The 18,628-nt window shown below is 43.3% G+C and overlaps 1 protein-coding gene across 1 annotated transcript in view; it reads left to right on the top strand.

Annotated features, from left to right (window-relative positions):
- Nucleotides 1-18,628, top strand: part of rtbdn (retbindin) — a 78,115-nt gene that overhangs the window by 10,971 nt on the left and 48,516 nt on the right. Inside the window, exon 2 of the mRNA XM_063035934.1 lies at nucleotides 3,268-3,419. Coding sequence (XP_062892004.1) covers nucleotides 3,287-3,419 — 133 coding nt within the window. The 5' untranslated portion in view covers nucleotides 3,268-3,286. The remainder of the gene's footprint in view (nucleotides 1-3,267; nucleotides 3,420-18,628) is intronic.

Raw genomic sequence — 18,628 nt, 5'->3', positions numbered from 1 at the left:
CTATGGACAGAAATAATTGGTGTTTTGGACCAACACCCTTCATCAGGATTGGAAAGGAAAGGGGAAGATGCCAGAATAAGATGGCGGTGGGTGGGGGGGGGTGGGTGGAGGAGCACGAGCTGTGAGGTGATGGGTTAAGCCAGGTGAGGCAAAAGGTTGGGGTGGGGGGATGGGAGGTGGATGAAGGGAGAAGCTGTGAGGTTATGGGTTGAAAGGGTAAAGGGTTGAAAACCAGGGAATCTGATAGTAGGATAGAGTGTTTCATGGGAGAAGGGGAAGGAGGAGGGAGGTGATAAGCAGGTGGGGAGAAGCAGAAGGTAAGAGGGGAGCCAGAATGGAGAATGGGAAAAGTGATGGGGACTGGGGAATTTACAGAAGCTAGATAAATTGGTGTTCATGCCGTCATGATGAAGGCTACCAAAATGGAATGTAGAAAACCTACAGCACAATTACAGGCCCTTTGGCCACAAAGCTGTGCCGAACATGCCCTTACCTTAGAACTACCTAGGTGTTACTCCTCCAACCTGAGAGTGGCCTCATCGAGGCAAGTTAGTTTCAGGCAGTAGAGTTATGAGGCAAGCTTGATGAGGGAACACAGTGGAAATTAACAAGAACAGTTGCTTATAGAGGTGGCAATAGCATAGATTAGGAATTCAACAGCTGAGGCATTGATTGGGACTAGAGGCCTTAAAAAGGGTTAATGGCATAATCTAGTCCCTGGCTACTGATGAACGTAATCCTCTCAAGCTATATTCTTGTGAGACATGGTGTCAGTGCAGCTCTCTCTTGGATTACCATCTAATTATTTGTTACAGGTGCCCATTACCATCCAAACAACACCAAGCACTGCCATAATGGAGTGTGGTTGCACCAGTCAGTCGGGCATTGTCTGCCTTCCAAAGCTCATAAACTGTTCAGTCAGGAAAGAGAGCCATGAATCTTGAACCAACCAAGATAAAAAGCTGTATATGGGCTCTGATAAATTCAGTAATTTTATGTGAATATTCTATATAAGACAGGAGACTGGCAGTGATTGCATCAAGCATGTCCAAATCAAATATGGCATTTTTAAACAAAGAATAAAACCTTCTCTGTCCTACCAAGTTCACAAAGCCTGTGAGAAAATCTTCCATTTTACCATCAAGTTTGAGGAAAGTAGTGGATATTTACTAGAATGTTACCTGGGTTTCATTTCGTAAGTTACAGAGAAAGGATGTACTAGTTGGGTCTTTATTCTTTGGAGCGTAGAAGGTTGAGGGGGGACTTGATAGAAGTATTTAAGATTATGAGGGGGATAGAGTTGACGTGGATAGGCTTTTTCCATTGGGAGTGGGGGAGATTCAAGCAAGAGGACATGAGTTGAGAGTTAAAGGGCAAAAGTTTAGGGGTAACATGAGGGGGAACTTCTTTACTCAGAGAGTGGTGGCTGTGTGGAACAAGTTTCCAGCAGAAGTGGTTGAGGCAGGTTCGATGTTGTCGGTTGAAGTTAAATTGGATAGATATATGGACAGGAAAGGAATGGAGGGTTATGGGCTGAGTGCAGGTCGGTGGAACTAGGTGAGAGTAAGAGTTTGGCACGGACTAGAAGGGCCGAGATGGCCTGTTTCTGTGCTGTAATTGTTATATGGTTATATATGGTTATATTCCATGTTCTGTTTTCTTGGAATAAGAGCATCCATGCACGTTCCACAAGTGGGCCGTTCCTGAGAGAGTTCACGCTATCAAATCTGTGTCGGGGCATAGAATGAAAAATTAACACATTCCATCGACTGCATGTGGAGAATGACAGAAATCTATCATACGAGGAATTTTGGAAATACTTGGCAAGTCAGGGAGTATATGTGGAGAGGAATGCAGGAGTTAATATTTCAAACAGATGATGACACACCTGAACTGCTTACCTTGTTTCACTCTACACGGATTCCATCTGAGCCGCCGCGTGGTGCTTGCATTCTGCGCTTTAGCTGCTCGAAGAATGTGACTGTGTTTTCTCTTGCCTAACGCCCTTTTCCTGGAACTAATGCTGAATTTCAAAATTCATGCCAGAGGAGAGTTATAATAAATAAACGAGTTGCTGATCCGTCATACTGTGCTGTGGCTTGGTCTCTGCTGGAAACAAATAAGCTCCAGGGCAAGTTAGACTGGGAATGCTTTCTTATCTTTTTTGTTGTAGCATCGGAATAACGTCAACCCTTTCAGTTTATAGCCTCAAGTTTTGAAGTGACCAATGTCTGATCCAACGTTATCACTAATAAAAGTTTTTAAAACTTTCTGATAGAAGTTTATAAAACCATGAGAGGCATGGATAGGGTAGACAGAATCTACCACCCCCCAGGGTGGAAATGTCAAAAACTAGAGGACCTGCATTTAAGATGCGGGGGAAAGTTTCTGGATGTGCAAGGCAAATTTTTAGTACAAGTGTGTTGGGTGTCTGGAATATGCTTCCAGTGAGGTGGTCGTAGCAGATACACATGCATGGACACACATGCATGGAATGGAGGGGTTAGGGTCACACCCAAGCAAAGAGATTTAGCTTGATCTGGCACTGCATTTGGTGCAGACTTTATGGGCCAAAAGCACCTGTTCCTATACAGTGGCTACTTTATCAGATACAGGAGGTACCTAGTTAAGTGGCCATAGATTGTATTTCTGTATGTTTGTGGACTTCTGCTGCAGCCCATCCACTTCAAGGTTCAACATGTGGTGCATTCGGAGATGCTCTTCTGCACACCACTGTTGTAACGTGTGGTTATTTGAGTAACTGTCACCTTCCTGTCAGCTTGAACCAGACTAGCAATTTTCCTCGAACACCTCTCAGTAACAAGGCATTTTTTTTTTTTGCCCACAGAACTGCTGCTCTTTGGATGTTTTTGTGTTTTTCGCATCATTCTCTGTGAACTCTAGTTGTGCGTGAAAATCTCAGGAGAGCAGCATTTCCTGAGATACTCAAACCTCCCCATCTGGCACCAACAATCATTCCACAGTCAAAGTCACTTAGGTCACATTTCTTCCCCATTCTGATGTTTGGTCTGAACAACTGAACCTCTTAACCATGTCTGAATGATTTTATATATTGATTTGCTGCCACACGATTGGCTGATTAGATATTTGCATTAATGAGCAGGTATACCTAATAAAGTAGCCACTGAGTGGGTATCCTGTACTGTTCCACATTCTACATTCGCCGCCAATTCTGTTCCACCAATTCATAAAGTGAGAGGCAGCTTTCTCCTTAAATATCTCCAATTTTCCTCTTTTCTCTTCCAGGTTCAAAGGGAGAGGCAAAATGCTGTGGATTGCCATTGTTTTGTTATGCGGGATGGTTAGGCAGCTGGATGCAGACTGCCTGGCAACTGGGAACCACAAAACTTCCCCAAGCCCTGAAGCACATCTTCGCGACTGCCCATTATACGCGAACAGTAAGTGATTAGAGTCTGCATCTAGCATGGAGGGAGACCATGCTTCCTAAATGCTCCGTGCCTGTGGTCTAATGCTGCTCATTGGTCTAACCGTTCAGGGGGGAAAATAGCTCTATTTCATTTCTCCTTGTGAAGTACAATCAATGCTGAATCACACTGCAGAGAAAGAGGCTACCAAATCTGTACTGCATCTACTTGCACGAATCTTATTATTATTCCTCTACCAGTCCTAGCAACTCCCCTCAAATTCTACCACTCAGCTAAGTTATTGGGGCATTTAAACATCCTACACACATTAGAGTGTTTAGAGCAGGGGTTCCCAAGTTGGGGTCCATGGCATAAAAAAGGTTGGGAATTCCTAGTTTAGAAGGATATGGGCCAAACACAGCTAATGGGACTAGCTCAAATCCACAACTTAGTTGACCTGGTGCTACATAGCAGTGACTTATCCCAAACATGTGCTGGTTCACCCCCTTAGTGTAGATAAGTGGCAGAAATGATGAGCATGAGTGAATTTATAGGGTACAAGGAAGTAGGATTTTTGGAATTGTTCTGCTGAGAACTGGCACATACTCAGCGGGCTATGTAACCTCATCGGGTTATATAGGGAGAGAGCACAGAAACAGGCCCTTCACCCCACTGAGTCTGTGCTGACCATCAACTACCCATTTATACTAATCCCATTTGTTATTCACCCTACATTCCCAGGATTTGCATCGTACACTAGGGGCAAATTTACAGTGGACATTTAACCAGAAAACTACACGTTTTTAGGTTGTGGAAGGAACCTAAAGCACCCAGGGATAGGGTGCAAGCACTCACAGGGAGAACGTGCAACCTTTGCGTAGGCAGCGCTGAGGTCAGTACTGAACCTGGGCTTCTGGTGCTGTGAGGCAGCAGTGCTACCAGCAATTTTGCTCATATTAACATTCTCCTTCGGTGGACTCTTTCATCTCACTGTGCTGTGAATAAAGACACCTCTCCTCATTGGTAACTGTGCTATAATTAGCCCTTGAATCTTTTGATCTTTATTTTTGGGTCAGTTCAAGATATCCTTTTGGTTTTTAGCAATGATCAGAACATCAGTTATTTCTAGTTATGAAGAGATACAGTCAAGGCATAAACTGTAGTCGTCTTTAGTCGTACTACTAAATCAAAATTAATAATAACAATTATGAACGAGTTTATGATCTATTTTCATTTTTCCTGCAATAAATGCTTAAGTTCCTTTCATGTGATTGTAAAATCCTCCTTATTGCTTCATTTTCAATATCGCTCTTACCACTCTGGCCTTTTATTAACCACAGTAATACAGATTTGCCATTTTGAATGTCCGATGCAGATAAAGCAAAGTGAATAAAAATGTTTAAGTTCTGCACGGTTGACATTTATCATTATCACTGGGAAATAAATGAACAGACAGCTATGTAGGGAGGCCTTCAGGGTAACTTAAACCCAACCCAGTAATGGACTGTAATTAAAACTGTCTCTCTCCCTAAAGCCCAAATCTATGCTGTGGAAACTGAGGCTTCACATGATTAGGCAATGCAAAGATGTTACATAAATCAGAGGAATGGATAGAGGTTTTGTTATTTTACAATGATCACATCAGGGTTTTGTATTCAGGAAGACCTGCCTACCTTGAGTGCATTAGCCTATCTGTCGTTTGCCAGAATTATTGGCTGCTAGCATGGGCCTATTCTATGTCCCTACCCATATTTATCATCGCCATTATTCCTCCTTCCCATGCCCAAATGATTTCTTTGCTTTTATTAAACCCATTCATCACAAAAATAAATGCCCACGAAAACAGCACGGGATAAGATTAAGGTAAATTATATAGTCTATATTCTTTACCTAAAGCCTTTGTGTGTTGTATGACAGCTTTGGAAATGGACATGTTCCTGCCGATATATGTAAGGAGTTTTTATGTATCCTCATTGTGGCGTGGGTTTCTTCTAGGTGCTCCGTTTTTATCGCACTCTCCAAACTACATACAGGTTAGGGTTAGCAAGTTGTGGGCATGTTGTGCTGGTGCTGGAAGCCTGGTGTCGCTTGTGGGCTGCCCCGGCTCATCCTCGGACTGTGTTGGTCACTCATGCAAACAATGCATTTCACTGTGCAAGTGACAAATAAAGCTAATCTAATGAGCAAAGTGTCACTTTTGTTGTTTAAGCACTGAGGTCTGCGAAGTATGAGTTTTCCAGCATAAACGGAGTTGAGACTTCTCCCCGGCCAGCTTGTGCTTCTTTGGGTGGGTTGTCAAGCCAGGCAACCACTCGGAGTTTCAGTGTGAAAGAATGTAACATGCGTCAGCCATCAGCTGGTCAGTGCTTCTGTGCTTCAAGTCTTGTAAAGGATAAGTATAAAGTAAACACTCCTAATGTTCCAGGTTTGTATACAGAACCCTTAACGCTGTTTCACCAGAATCATGCAAGTCACCACAAACGCTCAGAGTAGCTGACAGTTCATCTCTCTTCAGATCATGCTTGCCAAGAAAGGCCTAGATAGCGTAGATGTGAAGAGGATATTTCCAACATGGAAGAGTCAAGGTGCAGGGCACAGTCTCAACTTCGGAATAGAAGGGAGCACCTTCAGAAATGAGGAGAAATTTCTTTAGCCAGAGGGGGGTGAACCTGTGGAATTCATAGTCACATAGGACTGTGGGGGCCCACTCATTGGGTATATTTTAAGCAGAGGCTGATAGGCTCTTGATTAGTAAAGATGTCAGAGGTTAGGAGTAGAAGGCAGGAGAATAGGGTTGAGAGCAAAATAAATCAGCCACAATCAAATCAACATTCATTCCTTATATAAAAGAGAGGGGCATTGCTGAAACCAATTGCGCTTGACTGTGTCTGCTAGCTGAGAGGCAGACGATCAAGACCAGTGTGCTTGAGCCGTGATCAAATGGCAGAGCAGACTCAATCAGCTGCGTATCCTAACTCTGCTCCGATGTCTTGTGGTCAAGAAAACAACCCCAATGGTCTTGAAGCAATTTAGCATAGCCTACCTCTACAAAAATCCAGCATTAATAGTGACTTTCTTAGTTAAAGTTGGGCAGCACAGTGATACATCTACTCGGGCCGCTGCTTCTCTGCTCCAGTAACCCAGGTTCAATCCTGACCTCTGTGTTTGCCCATGTTGGAGTTTGCATGTCCTTACTGTGACTGTATGTATGTATTTCCTCTGGGTGCTTTGGTCTCCTCCCATATCCTAAGGCTATGCAGGTTAGTGGGTCACTGTAAATTACCCTGGGTATATAAGTGAGTAGAATTGGAGTAAATCGATGGGAGTGAGGGAAGAAAGAAAAAAAGATTAGAGTAAACAGGTGTTAGTGTGGTTTGAGTAAATCAAAGGACTTCTTCCCACGCTGCACTACTCTGATTAAATAATTCAGACATTTAAATAAATATATCATAGCTTTGCGTAGATCCAGTGAAAGCGCTGAACAAATGCATTTGAAGCATCTTTATAGGTTACGTGCATGGAGTCCAGTTCATATGCTTCTCCTACTACACTTTGTAAAGGAAACATACCAAGAGACCCTTGAAAAGTTTACATATGAGGAATAGAGACTATGGGGACAGCACAGTAGCATAGCAGTTTGCATAACAGTGGCAGCCGTAAGATAAGGGTTCAGTTCCTGTTGCTGTCTCTGACCGCGAGGGTTTCCACCAGGTGCTCTGGTTTCCTCCCACATTCCAAAGATGTATCATTAGGATTAGTGGGTTGTGGGCATGCTATGTTGGTGTCGAAAGTGCACAACTCTTGTGGGCTACCCAGTACAATCTTCAATGATTTCATTTGATGTAAACAACACATTTCACAAACAAGAGAAAATCTGCAGATGCTGGAAATCTGAGCAACACACACAAAAGGCTGGAGGAACTCAGCAAGCCAAGCAGCATCAATGGAAAAGAGTACAGTCGACGTTTCAGGCCGAGGTCCTTCAGCATGACACGTTTCACCATATGTTTTGATGTGCATGTGCAAAACTGATCTTTCTCGTTATCTGATGAAGGGTTTTGGCCCAGATCATTGACATTTTATTCCTCTCCATAGACGCTGTCTGACCTGCTGAGTTCCTCCAGCATTTTGAATGTCTTAATCTGGATCTCCAGCATCTGCAGAATCTCTTGCATTTTCTCTTTTTCTTTCTCACAAAGCAGAGAAAAGCTCTCATAGATATTATGCCCTGACATTTAGTTTCAGGAAGAATTAAAGAGCATTCAGAGACCAAATGATTTGACAGATTTTAAACACATCTGTTTGGAACATCTTCAAAGTTTTGTTTTTTATGCAGAATTGATTTTGTTTTTAGTTCTGAAATAAATTCATCCCTTATATAAAGGAGATGGACGTTGTTGAAAGCAGCTGCTCTGACTGTATCTGCAATTTGAGAGGCAGATGCTCCAGACAGGCATGCTTCAGAAGGCTCATGCTCAGGTAACAGAGGGGCAGGCAGTAGCCGTTACTAACTCTGGGAATTCTCTGTCTTCTCTTCTGAATAAGCATTATCACTTCTGATTATGTGGCCTTTGAAGTCAATCTTAATACAGTGAGAAATGAGGATGTGGAGAGTTAAGTCCTTCTGCTCAGAAATGTCCAAGAATTCAACAACAACAATTGGACAACTTTCTCTGACTGTTGCCTGCAAACCTGAACATGCTTCCACTTTGTTTACTGCAGAGAACCCTATCACTATGGTAACCCAGTCAGTAGACCAAGGATTGTTCAGATCAGATGTTCAGTTGCCAGGGGATAGAATGAACACTGTGGTGAAGTGTAGGGAGTCTGCCACAACCATCATTCTCCAACCCCCCCGCCCTCACCCCCCAACCATTCCCAGCCTTCCCAAATAGATGTCTGGCCAAATTTTAGTTCTGTAAAGCAGTTTTTGTCACAATTATGTTGTTGATGGCCCTTGCTGAGTATGTTGGTGCTTTCAATATCACAGCAGTGCAATTTAGAAGTACCTCTTGGCCATAAAGTGGCATGTCCAGAGACTGTGAAAGGCTTTACAGAAATGCAAGGCACAAGATATTGTGCAGATGCTGGAAATCTCGACCAACACACAAAAAAAGTGCTGAAGGAACTCAGCAGGACAGTCAGCATTTATGGAGGGTAATGAACAGAAGACATTTTGGCCCAAGACCTATTGGCTATTTATTTTCTGCCTTAGATGCTGCCTGACTTGCTGAGTTGCTCCAGCTCTTTGTGTATGTTGCACAGAAATGCAAACCTTTCATTGAAATCTGAGGTTGCTGTTTCGTGTAGTGAAATGTAAATTCATAGAACAGTGCAAGGACTGTCCTTGTGGGACCTTCTCATTGCATCCTACCAGCGGTCCAATGCTAGGTGGATAGGAGAGGATTCTGCAGGGCATTTACATTGCACTGTTCAGAACAGCGCACTTCAAATATTGTATCGGTGGCTGCCCATTACTGACAGATATCCTTCTAAATGGATGCAGTGGGTGAGGTTGGTCAGGATGAGAACCAATATGCAGTTACTGTCCTGATCAGCTGAGAAGAGCTATTGGGGATGCTACACACAAGATTCTGCAGATGATGAAAATTTTGAGGACACACACAAAATACTGGAGGAAGTCAGGCAGCATCTATGGAATAAATAGTTGACTCTTTGGACCAAGACCCTTCATCAGGGCTGGATAAGAAGGGGGCAAAGCCAGGATAAGGAGGTGAGGAAAGGGGGAAGAGTACAAGCTGGTAGGTGATAGGTGAGGGGGAAGTTGAGATGAAGTGAGAAGTTGTGAGGTGAAAGGTGGAAGAGGCAAAGGACTGAAGAAGAAGGAATCTGATAGAGAAGGGCAGTGGACCATGGGAGAAAGGGAAGGAGGACAGGTGCCAGAGAGAAGTGATTGGGCAGGTGAGTAGGTATATCCACATCTCAAGGACTGTGGTGGTACAAGAAGGCAACTCACCACCTTCTCAAGGGCAACTAGGAATGAGAGCTTTTGAAGCCATATCTCTTGAATGAATATCAGTCTGAGTTGGATTTATACTGAAACATGACCAGACCTTTACAACATGGACAGTTGGGGCACAATTTTCCTACAGTTTGTGCTAAGTAGACCTATAACCAAATCTAATGGAGTTGGCTATACAGTATATGTTGGGTCAGGTGTATCTTTTATTGAAACTTTAGCATTCAGGTCAAGTTGTCCCATCCTAGCTCAGCATGTTTATCTGGAGATACAAGAGGCTGGAGATACTGGAGCAACACACAAAATCCTGAATTACTAATGATTTGCTGGAACAATGAGGCATAATTTTAAGGTGATTAGAGGAAACCATAGAGGATAGAGATTTACTTGACAAATCTGCTGGAATTCTTTGAATAAATACCAAGCAGGATAGACAAAGGAGAATCAGTAGATGTTGTATACCTGGATTTTCTGAAGGCTTTTGACAAGGTGCCACAAATGAGGCTGCTTAACACTTTAAGGGCCCATGGTATTACAGATAAGATACTAGCGTGGATAAAGCAGTGGCTGATTGGCAGGAGACAAAGAGTGGGAATAAAGGGAGCCTTTTCTGGTTGGCTGTCAGTTACTACTGGTGTTCCACAGGGGTCTGTGTTGGGACCACTTCTTTTTACATTATCTGTCATTGACCTGGATGACAGAATTAATGGGTTTTTTGCAAAGTTTGTGAAAGATACAAAGGTAAGTTGGGGGGGGGCAGATAGTTCTGAGGAAGTAAAGAGGTTAAAAAGGAACAGACAAATTATGAGAATGGGCAAAGTGGCAGATGGAATACAGTGCTGGAAAGTGTATGGTCATGCACTTTGGTAGAAGGAATAAAAGGGAAGACTGTTTTCTAAATGGAGAGAAAATTTAAAAATCTGACTTGAGTTTTTATAGAATTCCCTGAAGGTTAATTTTCAGGTTGAGTTGATGGTGAGGAAGGCAACTGTATTGTTAGCATTCATTTCAAGAGGACTAGAATATAAAAGCAAGGGTGTAACGTTGAGGATTTATAAAGCACTGATGAGGTCTCACTTGGAGTATTGTGAGCAGGTTTGGGCTCCTTATCTAAGAAAAGACATTGGAGAAGGTTCAAAGGAAGTTTACAAAAATTATTCCGGGATTGAACAGCTTGTCATATGAAGAGAACTTTTAAGGCTCTGAGCCTGTATTCATTGGAATACAGAAGAATGAGGGGTGGTCTGACTGAAACCTATCGAATGGTGAAAGGCCTTGATAGAGTGGATGTGGAGTGGAGGTATCCTATGGTGGGAGAGTCTAAGACCAGAGGTCACAGCCTCAGAAAAGAGGGGTGTCCTTTTAGAATGGAGATAAGGAGGAATTTCTTTAGCCAGAGAGTGGTGAATCTGTGGAATTCATTGCCACAGATGGCTGTGGAGGCCAAGTATTTAGGTATATTTAAGGCAGAGTTTAAGAGATTCTTAATTAATCAGGGCATGAAAGGTTATGGGGAGAAGGTGGGAGAATAGGGATGAGAGGGCAAAATGGATCAACTGTGGTGAAATGACAGAGCAGGCTCAGTGGGCCAAATGGCCTAATTATGCTCCTATATCTTATATGTTAGAGGGTTTTTTTAACACTGTGTTAAACAATTTCATGGAACACACTGCCAGGAACAGTGGTAGAGGCAGATGAATTAGGGGCATTTTAAAAGACTCATGGATAGGCACATGGATGACAGAAAAAGTGGAGGGCTATGTAGGAGGGAAAAGTTAGATTGATCTTAAAGCAGGTTAAAAAGTCGGTGTAATATTGTGGACTGAAGGGCTTAGACTATGCTGCAAAGTTGTATCTTCTAACCCAGTGGGTCAGGCAGCATCTCTGGAGGGAAATAGCCAGTCAACATTTCAGACGAATCTCATCTATTTCCAGTCTACGACACACATGCCTCTTCCAACTTTTGGAAAAGAGACTTGCATTTATAATCACACCTTCAGGATGCAGGGTGATAGAATGGATTCTGCCTCACCATTCCAGCAGCCCTGATTTCATCCTGACTTCTGATGCTGTTTGTGTGGAGTTTGCAAGGTTATTCCTGTACCTGCATGACTTTTCTCCATGATCTCAAATTTCCTACCACATTTCATATTCGCATTACAGAAGAGAAGGTATTTTGCTGTCTTGAGGCACATTAGGGTGGATAAGCCACCAAGTCATGACAAGGTGTACCATCAGAGCTTGTATGTAAGAGGCTAGCGCTAGAATTGCAGGGGTTCTGGTAGAGGTATTTAAAACGCCCTTAGCCATGGGTGAGGTGTCGGAGGACCGAAAGATAGTTAATGATGTCCAGTTGTTCAAGAAAGCCTCTAAGAATAAGCCAGGATATTATAGGGCCAGTGAGTCTGACATCCGTACAGTAGCTGATACATTACTAGAAGGTATTCTTGGGGACAGGATGTATAACTGTTTGGATATACAGAGCCAGATGAGGGATTGTGGTTGTGTCTAATCAATCTTAGAGGTTTTCAGGGGTTACAAGGAAAGATGATGAAGGAAAGTCAGTGGACATTGTCAAAGCCCTTACTAAAGACCATGTAGACAATATCCCAAATGGCATGCTGGTCAGTCACTCAGCATTCAAGATAAGATAGTAAATTGGAGTCAACATTTGCTTCAAGAGAGGAAGTCAGAGAATGGCTGTAGATTGTTGCCTCTCTGACTGGAGGCCTGTGACTAGTGGTGTTCCACAAGGATCAGTGACGGGTCCATTGTAGTTTGCCATCTATAATCAGTGATCTGGATGATAATGTGGTTAATTGGATCCACGAATTTGTAGATGACACCAATATTGGGAGCCTAGGGATCAGATTATCAAAGTTTGCAGCTGAAAAATGGCAGATGGAATTTGATGCAGACAAATGTGTGGAGGAAAAACCAGGGTAGATCTTACACAGTGAATGGTAAGGCACTGAGGAGTGCGGTAGAACAGATAAATCTGGGAATACACATCCATAATTCCTTGAAAGTGGCATCACAGGTAGATGGGGTCTAAAGAGAGCTTTAGGCATGTTGGCTTTCATAACTCAAAGCATTGAGTAGAGGAATTGGAATGTTATGTCCAAGTTGCATAAGACATTGTTGAGACCTAATTTAAAGTAGGCTTGACTTAGCTTAAGAAATGATTCCCTCTTGCACAAGAAATAGCCCCGTTTTATACCCTTCAATACTTTCCCGGATAAATATTGTCAAGGCTGTAGATGCTCAAAGTTTGGCTGTGGACTGGTTCCCTTGCACTTTATCAAAATATTCCCACATCCCAGACTGATGCCATTTTGTTTTACAAACTTCCATTTTGTGATGCACATTTTACCAAGGAGGAATCAAGTACAACTCTTTACACCCTCAGCCTCTAACTCTAAGTTATTCCCATTTTTTATCCACATCAACTCTTCTCCCCTCCACCCCCACAGATTCTGCCACCCACACCTGTGCTCCAAGGGCAATTAACCATGACTTTTGGATGTGGGTGGTAGTGAGAGCAGAACTCAAGCTGAATATGCAAACTCCACACAAGTAAAACCCAAGATCAGGATTGAATCTGGTTGTCCAGCACAGTATCAACCATTCTGGTAAACATAAGGGGCAGGATATCAATAAGATAGCGCCCATCAAAAGTGAATTAAATCAGCATTGTTAGACAAGTAGGAAAGTCATGTCAGTTTTTCCTGAATCTGGGCACTTTCATGCTTCTAGTTAGGAAAGGAATCTTTGTCGTAGAGGGGGAGGTTACGGTGTGCAGGTTGACATTGAGGGAGCTAAAATACCATGGAATAATTGCATCACATAAATGATGGAAGGCTGTAATCAAAGAATTACCAGGCAGACACGGTGTTAAGTAACTGGAATTAAAGGACTATTTTTATTCAAATCTTCTGCTTCCTTTTGACCTCCTAGAAGAATTGAACGTTAGGCCACACGCCACTCGCCGAGCACTAAACTCATTAACGTGCATAAGCTGCTCTCTTCTCTCAGAGTCATCTGACGGATGCGGAGTTAGAAGGAAAATGTCCTGTTGTTTTATAATTTCAGATATCCAGCATCTGCAGTGTGTTCTTTTTCTGCTTCTGGGGCTTCAGTGAGACGTACAAAATTATAAAAGGGACGACATACACGAAATGTTGGAGGAACTCAGCAGGTCAGGTGGCATCTATGGATATGAATAAACAGTCACCATTTCGGGTCGAGACCCTTCATCAGGACTGGAAAGGAGGAGGAGGAAGGCAGAATAAGAAGGTGGAGGGAGGGGAAGGAGAACAATCTGGAAGGTGATGGATAAAGCCAGGTGAGGGGGAAGGTGGGTGGGTGGGGGATGGAGTGAGAAGCTGGGAGGTGATTGATGGAAAGGTAAAGGGCTGAAGAAGGGAATCTGATAGGAGAGGAGAGAAAAGAAAGGAAGAGGGGTACTAGAGGGCGATGATGGGCAGGTGAGAAGAAGGGATGGGGTAAGGGGGGTGCAGAATGGAAGAAGGGAGAAAGGGGAGGGGGGGAGAAATTACCAGAAATTTGTGAAATCAATCAGGTTAAAGGCTACCCAAGTGGAATATGTGGTCTTGCTCCTCCATATTCCTTGTTAAAAGGATGGGCAGCGAACAGGAAGAACCTGTAAGGGGCATAACAGGGCAACAAGAAGTTAAGTTAAGCACTCCACTTCAGTCGTGATGCAGTGTTCTAACCTGAACCGTGACACGTCCTTTCCTCCTACGATTGCTGCTCAACCTACTGAGTTCCTGCAGCTAGTTAGTCCTGACGAAGGGTCTCGGCCTGAAACGTCGACTGCACCTCTTCCTACAGATGCTGCCTGGCCTGCTGATTTCACCAGCAACTTTGATGTGTGTTGCTTGAATTTCCAGCATCTGCAGAATTCCTGTTGTTTGAGTTCCTCCAGCAGTTTGTTTGTTTCTCCAGGACCTATTAAGGTGTTGAGAAAATCTCTCCTCACCCAGAGAATGGTGAGGGTCTGAAACTCATTGCCTGAAAGGGCAGTGGAGTCAGAAACTCAAGAATAGTTTAACAGGCAGTTGGATGGGTGTTGGAAAGGCTGTAACCAATAGGGATACAAGAGATTCTGCGGATGCTGGAAATCTTCAGCATCACATTAAACAAACTGAGTTGGGAGCCCCGATGAAACGTTGACTGTTTATTTCCCTCTATAGATGCTGCCTGAGCTTCTAAGTTCGATTAGATTAGCTTTATTTTTCACATGTACGGTACCTCAAAACATTAAATCATACTTAGTAATGTGTTGGATTTTTTGTTGGATCAGTGACCAACACAGTGAGAGGTGTGCTGGGACCAGCCCACAAATGTCACCAAGGTTCTGTTGCCAACACAGCACGCCCACCACTTGCTAGCCGTATGTCGTACTTCTTTGGAATGTGGGAAGAAACCAGGGCACCCGTGCCATCGCAGGCAGAATGCACACACACTTGCAGACGGGCACAGTAAAGCAGGGCGATAGCCTCTACACTACCATACCACAAATTAATTAAGAAGGGAATCTGTGTTGTGAGGGGGCTGCCAGAGTTACAGTATGTAGGTTATATTTAGTAAGCTACAATACCACAGAATAATCACATCAAAAGCTACAGGGCATCAAAGCTGGTTAGTGGAGGTCATTCAGTCACCTCTGTTATTGGCTGCAAGGCAAACAATGAGACCTTGAGCAAGAAGGAGACCGTTGGAGCTCGAGCGTCATCTGTGGGAAGGAAAGGAATTGTCACCATTTTGAGTCGCAGCTCAGCGTCAGGACTGAGATCGGAGAGGGGAGATGGCCCGTGTAACGAAGGAGCAGGGGAGGGGTGAGACAGGAGTCCGGGGCGATCGGTGGACTGAGGAGGGGTGAAGGATGATGGGCAGGTGCGGCTAGCTGTGGGAGGGGGAAAGGGGTGAAGTTGGGAGACAGGCTAAATCAGAATCGGGTTTAATATCACTGGCATACATAGTGAAATATGTTGTTTTGCGGCAGCAGAACACTGCAATATATAATTATGAAGAAAAACTAAATCACAGTAAGAAATGTATATTAAGTAAGTAGTGCAAAAGATGAACAAAACTGAAAAGCAAGTGAGATGGTGTGCATGGGTTCATTGTCCATTCAGAATCTGATGTTGGAGGGGAAAAAACTGCTCCTAAAACACAGTGTGTGTGTTCAGGCTCAAGTGCCACCTCCTTGATGAGATGAGGTCATGTCCTGGGTGATGGGGTGGTTAATGATGGATGCTGCTTTTTTTTTGAGGGATCACCTTCGAAGATATCCTCAGTTCTGGGGGAGACTAGTGCCTGTGGTGGAGCTGGCTGAGTTTGCAAATTTCTGCGTCTTTTTCTGATCCCGTGCGGTGGCCACTCTACACCAGACAGTGATACGATCAGTTGGAATACTCTCCACAGTGCATCTAGAAACTTCCGAGAGTCTTTGATGACAGGCCAAGTCTTCTCAGACTCCAAATGGAGTATTTCCGCTGTCGGGCCTGCTTTGTAATTGCATCAATATGTCGGGCCCAGGACAGATCTTCACAGATGTTGACACCCAGGGACTTGAAGCTGCTCTCTGTTTGCACTGCTGATGCCTCCATAAGGACTTGTGTCTGTTCCCTTCACCTCCCCTTGCTGAAGTCCACAATCAATTCTTTGGTCTTTCTGACGTCAAGTGCGACGGCACTCATCATCTGAAACTCTGCCAACAATACTTATGTCATGGACAAATTTATAGATTGTGAAGAGTGATAATCAGGAAGGCAAAGGCCACTACTGCTGGAATTCTGTAAGGAAGCCAACAATATGTGTATCCACAATGGGTTCCTAATGAATTCAGAGTCTATGCAGTCTCTTTAAAGCAGCACTTTTTGGGTACATAGTGTAAACAACCCCTCGTCTTCATTAAATCAATATCTTCCTAAATCTAGCTCCTTGTGTTGCTACAATCATCTTCATTCCCTTGCTTCCCACCTACAAGAAACAAGTTGTACATCAATCATGCACATCTACCTTAGACATATATACTCAGTGAACATTACTATCTACATCCTGTACCTAATAAAGTGGCCACTGAGTATATGCTAGCAGTCCTCTGCTGTTGTAGCCCACCACTTCAAAGTTGATGCATTCAAAGGTGCTTCCTGTACTCCACTGTTGTAACAAATGGGTATTTGAATTGCGATCGCCTTCCTGTCAACATGAACCAGTCTAGACATTCTCCTTTGACTTTTCTCATTAACAGGACATTTTTGCCCACAGAACTGCAGCTCGCTGGATATTTAGTTTTTCCACACCATTCTCTGTAAACTCTCAAGTAAGGTTTCCCATCCTGGGGTCACAGACCTGCTTGGTTAATGGTAGGGGTCCACGGCATAAAAAGGTTGGGAAATTCTAGTCTAGAGACGGTTCTGTGTCAAAATCCCAGGAGATCAGTAGCTTCTGAGATGCTCAAATCTCCCTGTTTGGCACCAACATGCTCAAAGTCGGTTGGATCACATTCCTTTCCCCATTCTGATGTTTGGTCTGAACAACAACTGGACTGTTTGACCATGTCTGCATGCTTTTATGCATCGAGTAGCTGCCACATGATTGGCTAATTAGATACTTGCATTAATGAACAGGTAGACAGGTATATCTAATAAAGTGGCCACTGTGTGTATATGTGGGTCACCATTAATCATTACCCATTAATCGCTCTCCACCGTGTTGCTGAAGCTCTGACCTATTCGGCTGAAAGGAATATTTTATTCTGCGCCTTCGGATGGTATAGTGTTATGAATAACAAGTAGTTGGCAATGCGCTTAATGTAGTAAAATCAATACCCATACCCTATTGATGGACATGAATTGCTCAAGCAATTCCATTAATTTATAACCTCAGTGATCCTGTATTCTGTAATCCATTGGTCAGATAGAAATTCTTTATAAATGACCTACTTTCGTAGGTTATTTTTCTGCATTCGCCCTTTAATGTGCTTGTAAGACTGGTGTTCTGCGTAAGAGCTGGAGAGGCAAAGGTCAAGGTCGAAGTAAGTTCGTTATTGAGCTACTGGTATGTCACCATATACTACCCTGAGATTCATTTTATTGCTGGAATTTTCAGGAAAATAAAGAAATACAATAGAATTTATGGACAGCTGTACATAAAAAAACAAAGGTTCAACATTCAAAGTAAATTTTTCATCAAAGTATGCATACCATATACAACCTTAAGATGGGGGTCAGGTAGCTGTTGGGTGGAATATTTGAATCGCAATACAAGTTGGTAGATAAAATGAGAGAACAACTTGATGCAAATACTCAGTCAGTCTGTCTGAACCTCAAGGGGAAGGCCAGTTTATCATTTAATCTATTTCCAGTCTATTCTGCATGGGCCTCTTCCAATTTCTGGACGAGAGGTCCGCATTTATAATCATAGCTTCAATGATTTCAAGGTATGTGGTGACAGCGGGGCCTCTGTCTCACAGATCCAATGACCCGGCTTCGATCCCGACCTCTGATGTCTGTGAGGAGTTCACAAGGTTCTCCCTGTGATTGCAACTCTTCTTCTGATTTCCTACCACATTTCAGATGCGGATAACAAAAGAGGAAGTGCTTTGCTGTCTTGAGGAAATTTATGGTGGATAAGTCACAAGGCCTGACAAGGTGTTCTCGTGGACCTTGTGGGAGGCTGGTGCAGAAATTGCAGGAGCCCTTGCAGAGGTATTTAAAACATCCTCGGCCACAGATGAGGCACCAGAGGACTGGAGGGTAGTTAATGTTATAGTACGATTGTTCAAGAAAGCCTCTAAGGATGTCAGGAAACTATAGGCCAATGAGTCTGATGTCAGTAGCTGGTACGTTATTGAAAGATATTCTTAAGGACAGGGGGCCTTGGGATTGTGCGTGATAGGTTGTGTCTAACCAACCTCGGAGTTATTTCGAAGAGGTTACAAGGAAAGTTGATGAAAGAAAGGTAGTGGATGTTATCTACATGGGAAAGTCCCACATGGGAGGTTGGTCAAGAAGTTTCAGTCACTTCATATTCAGGATGGGATAGGAAATTGGATTTGCGTTGTTTGTCATCCAGATTAATGATGGCAATGTGGTAAACTGGATCAGCAAATTTGCAGATGATTAGGGGCACTCCCCAAATATAAGAAACATCCTGTCCACATCCACTCTATCTAGGCCTTTCAAAATTTGATAGGTTTCAATTAGATCCCCCTCCCACCATTATTCTAACC

The sequence above is a fragment of the Mobula hypostoma genome, chromosome 29, assembly GCF_963921235.1.
Source record: "Mobula hypostoma chromosome 29, sMobHyp1.1, whole genome shotgun sequence".
Classification (NCBI taxonomy): domain Eukaryota; kingdom Metazoa; phylum Chordata; class Chondrichthyes; order Myliobatiformes; family Myliobatidae; genus Mobula; species Mobula hypostoma.
The sequence above is the reverse complement of the archived record's forward strand: the minus strand, read 5'-3'. Positions and strand labels throughout refer to the sequence as shown.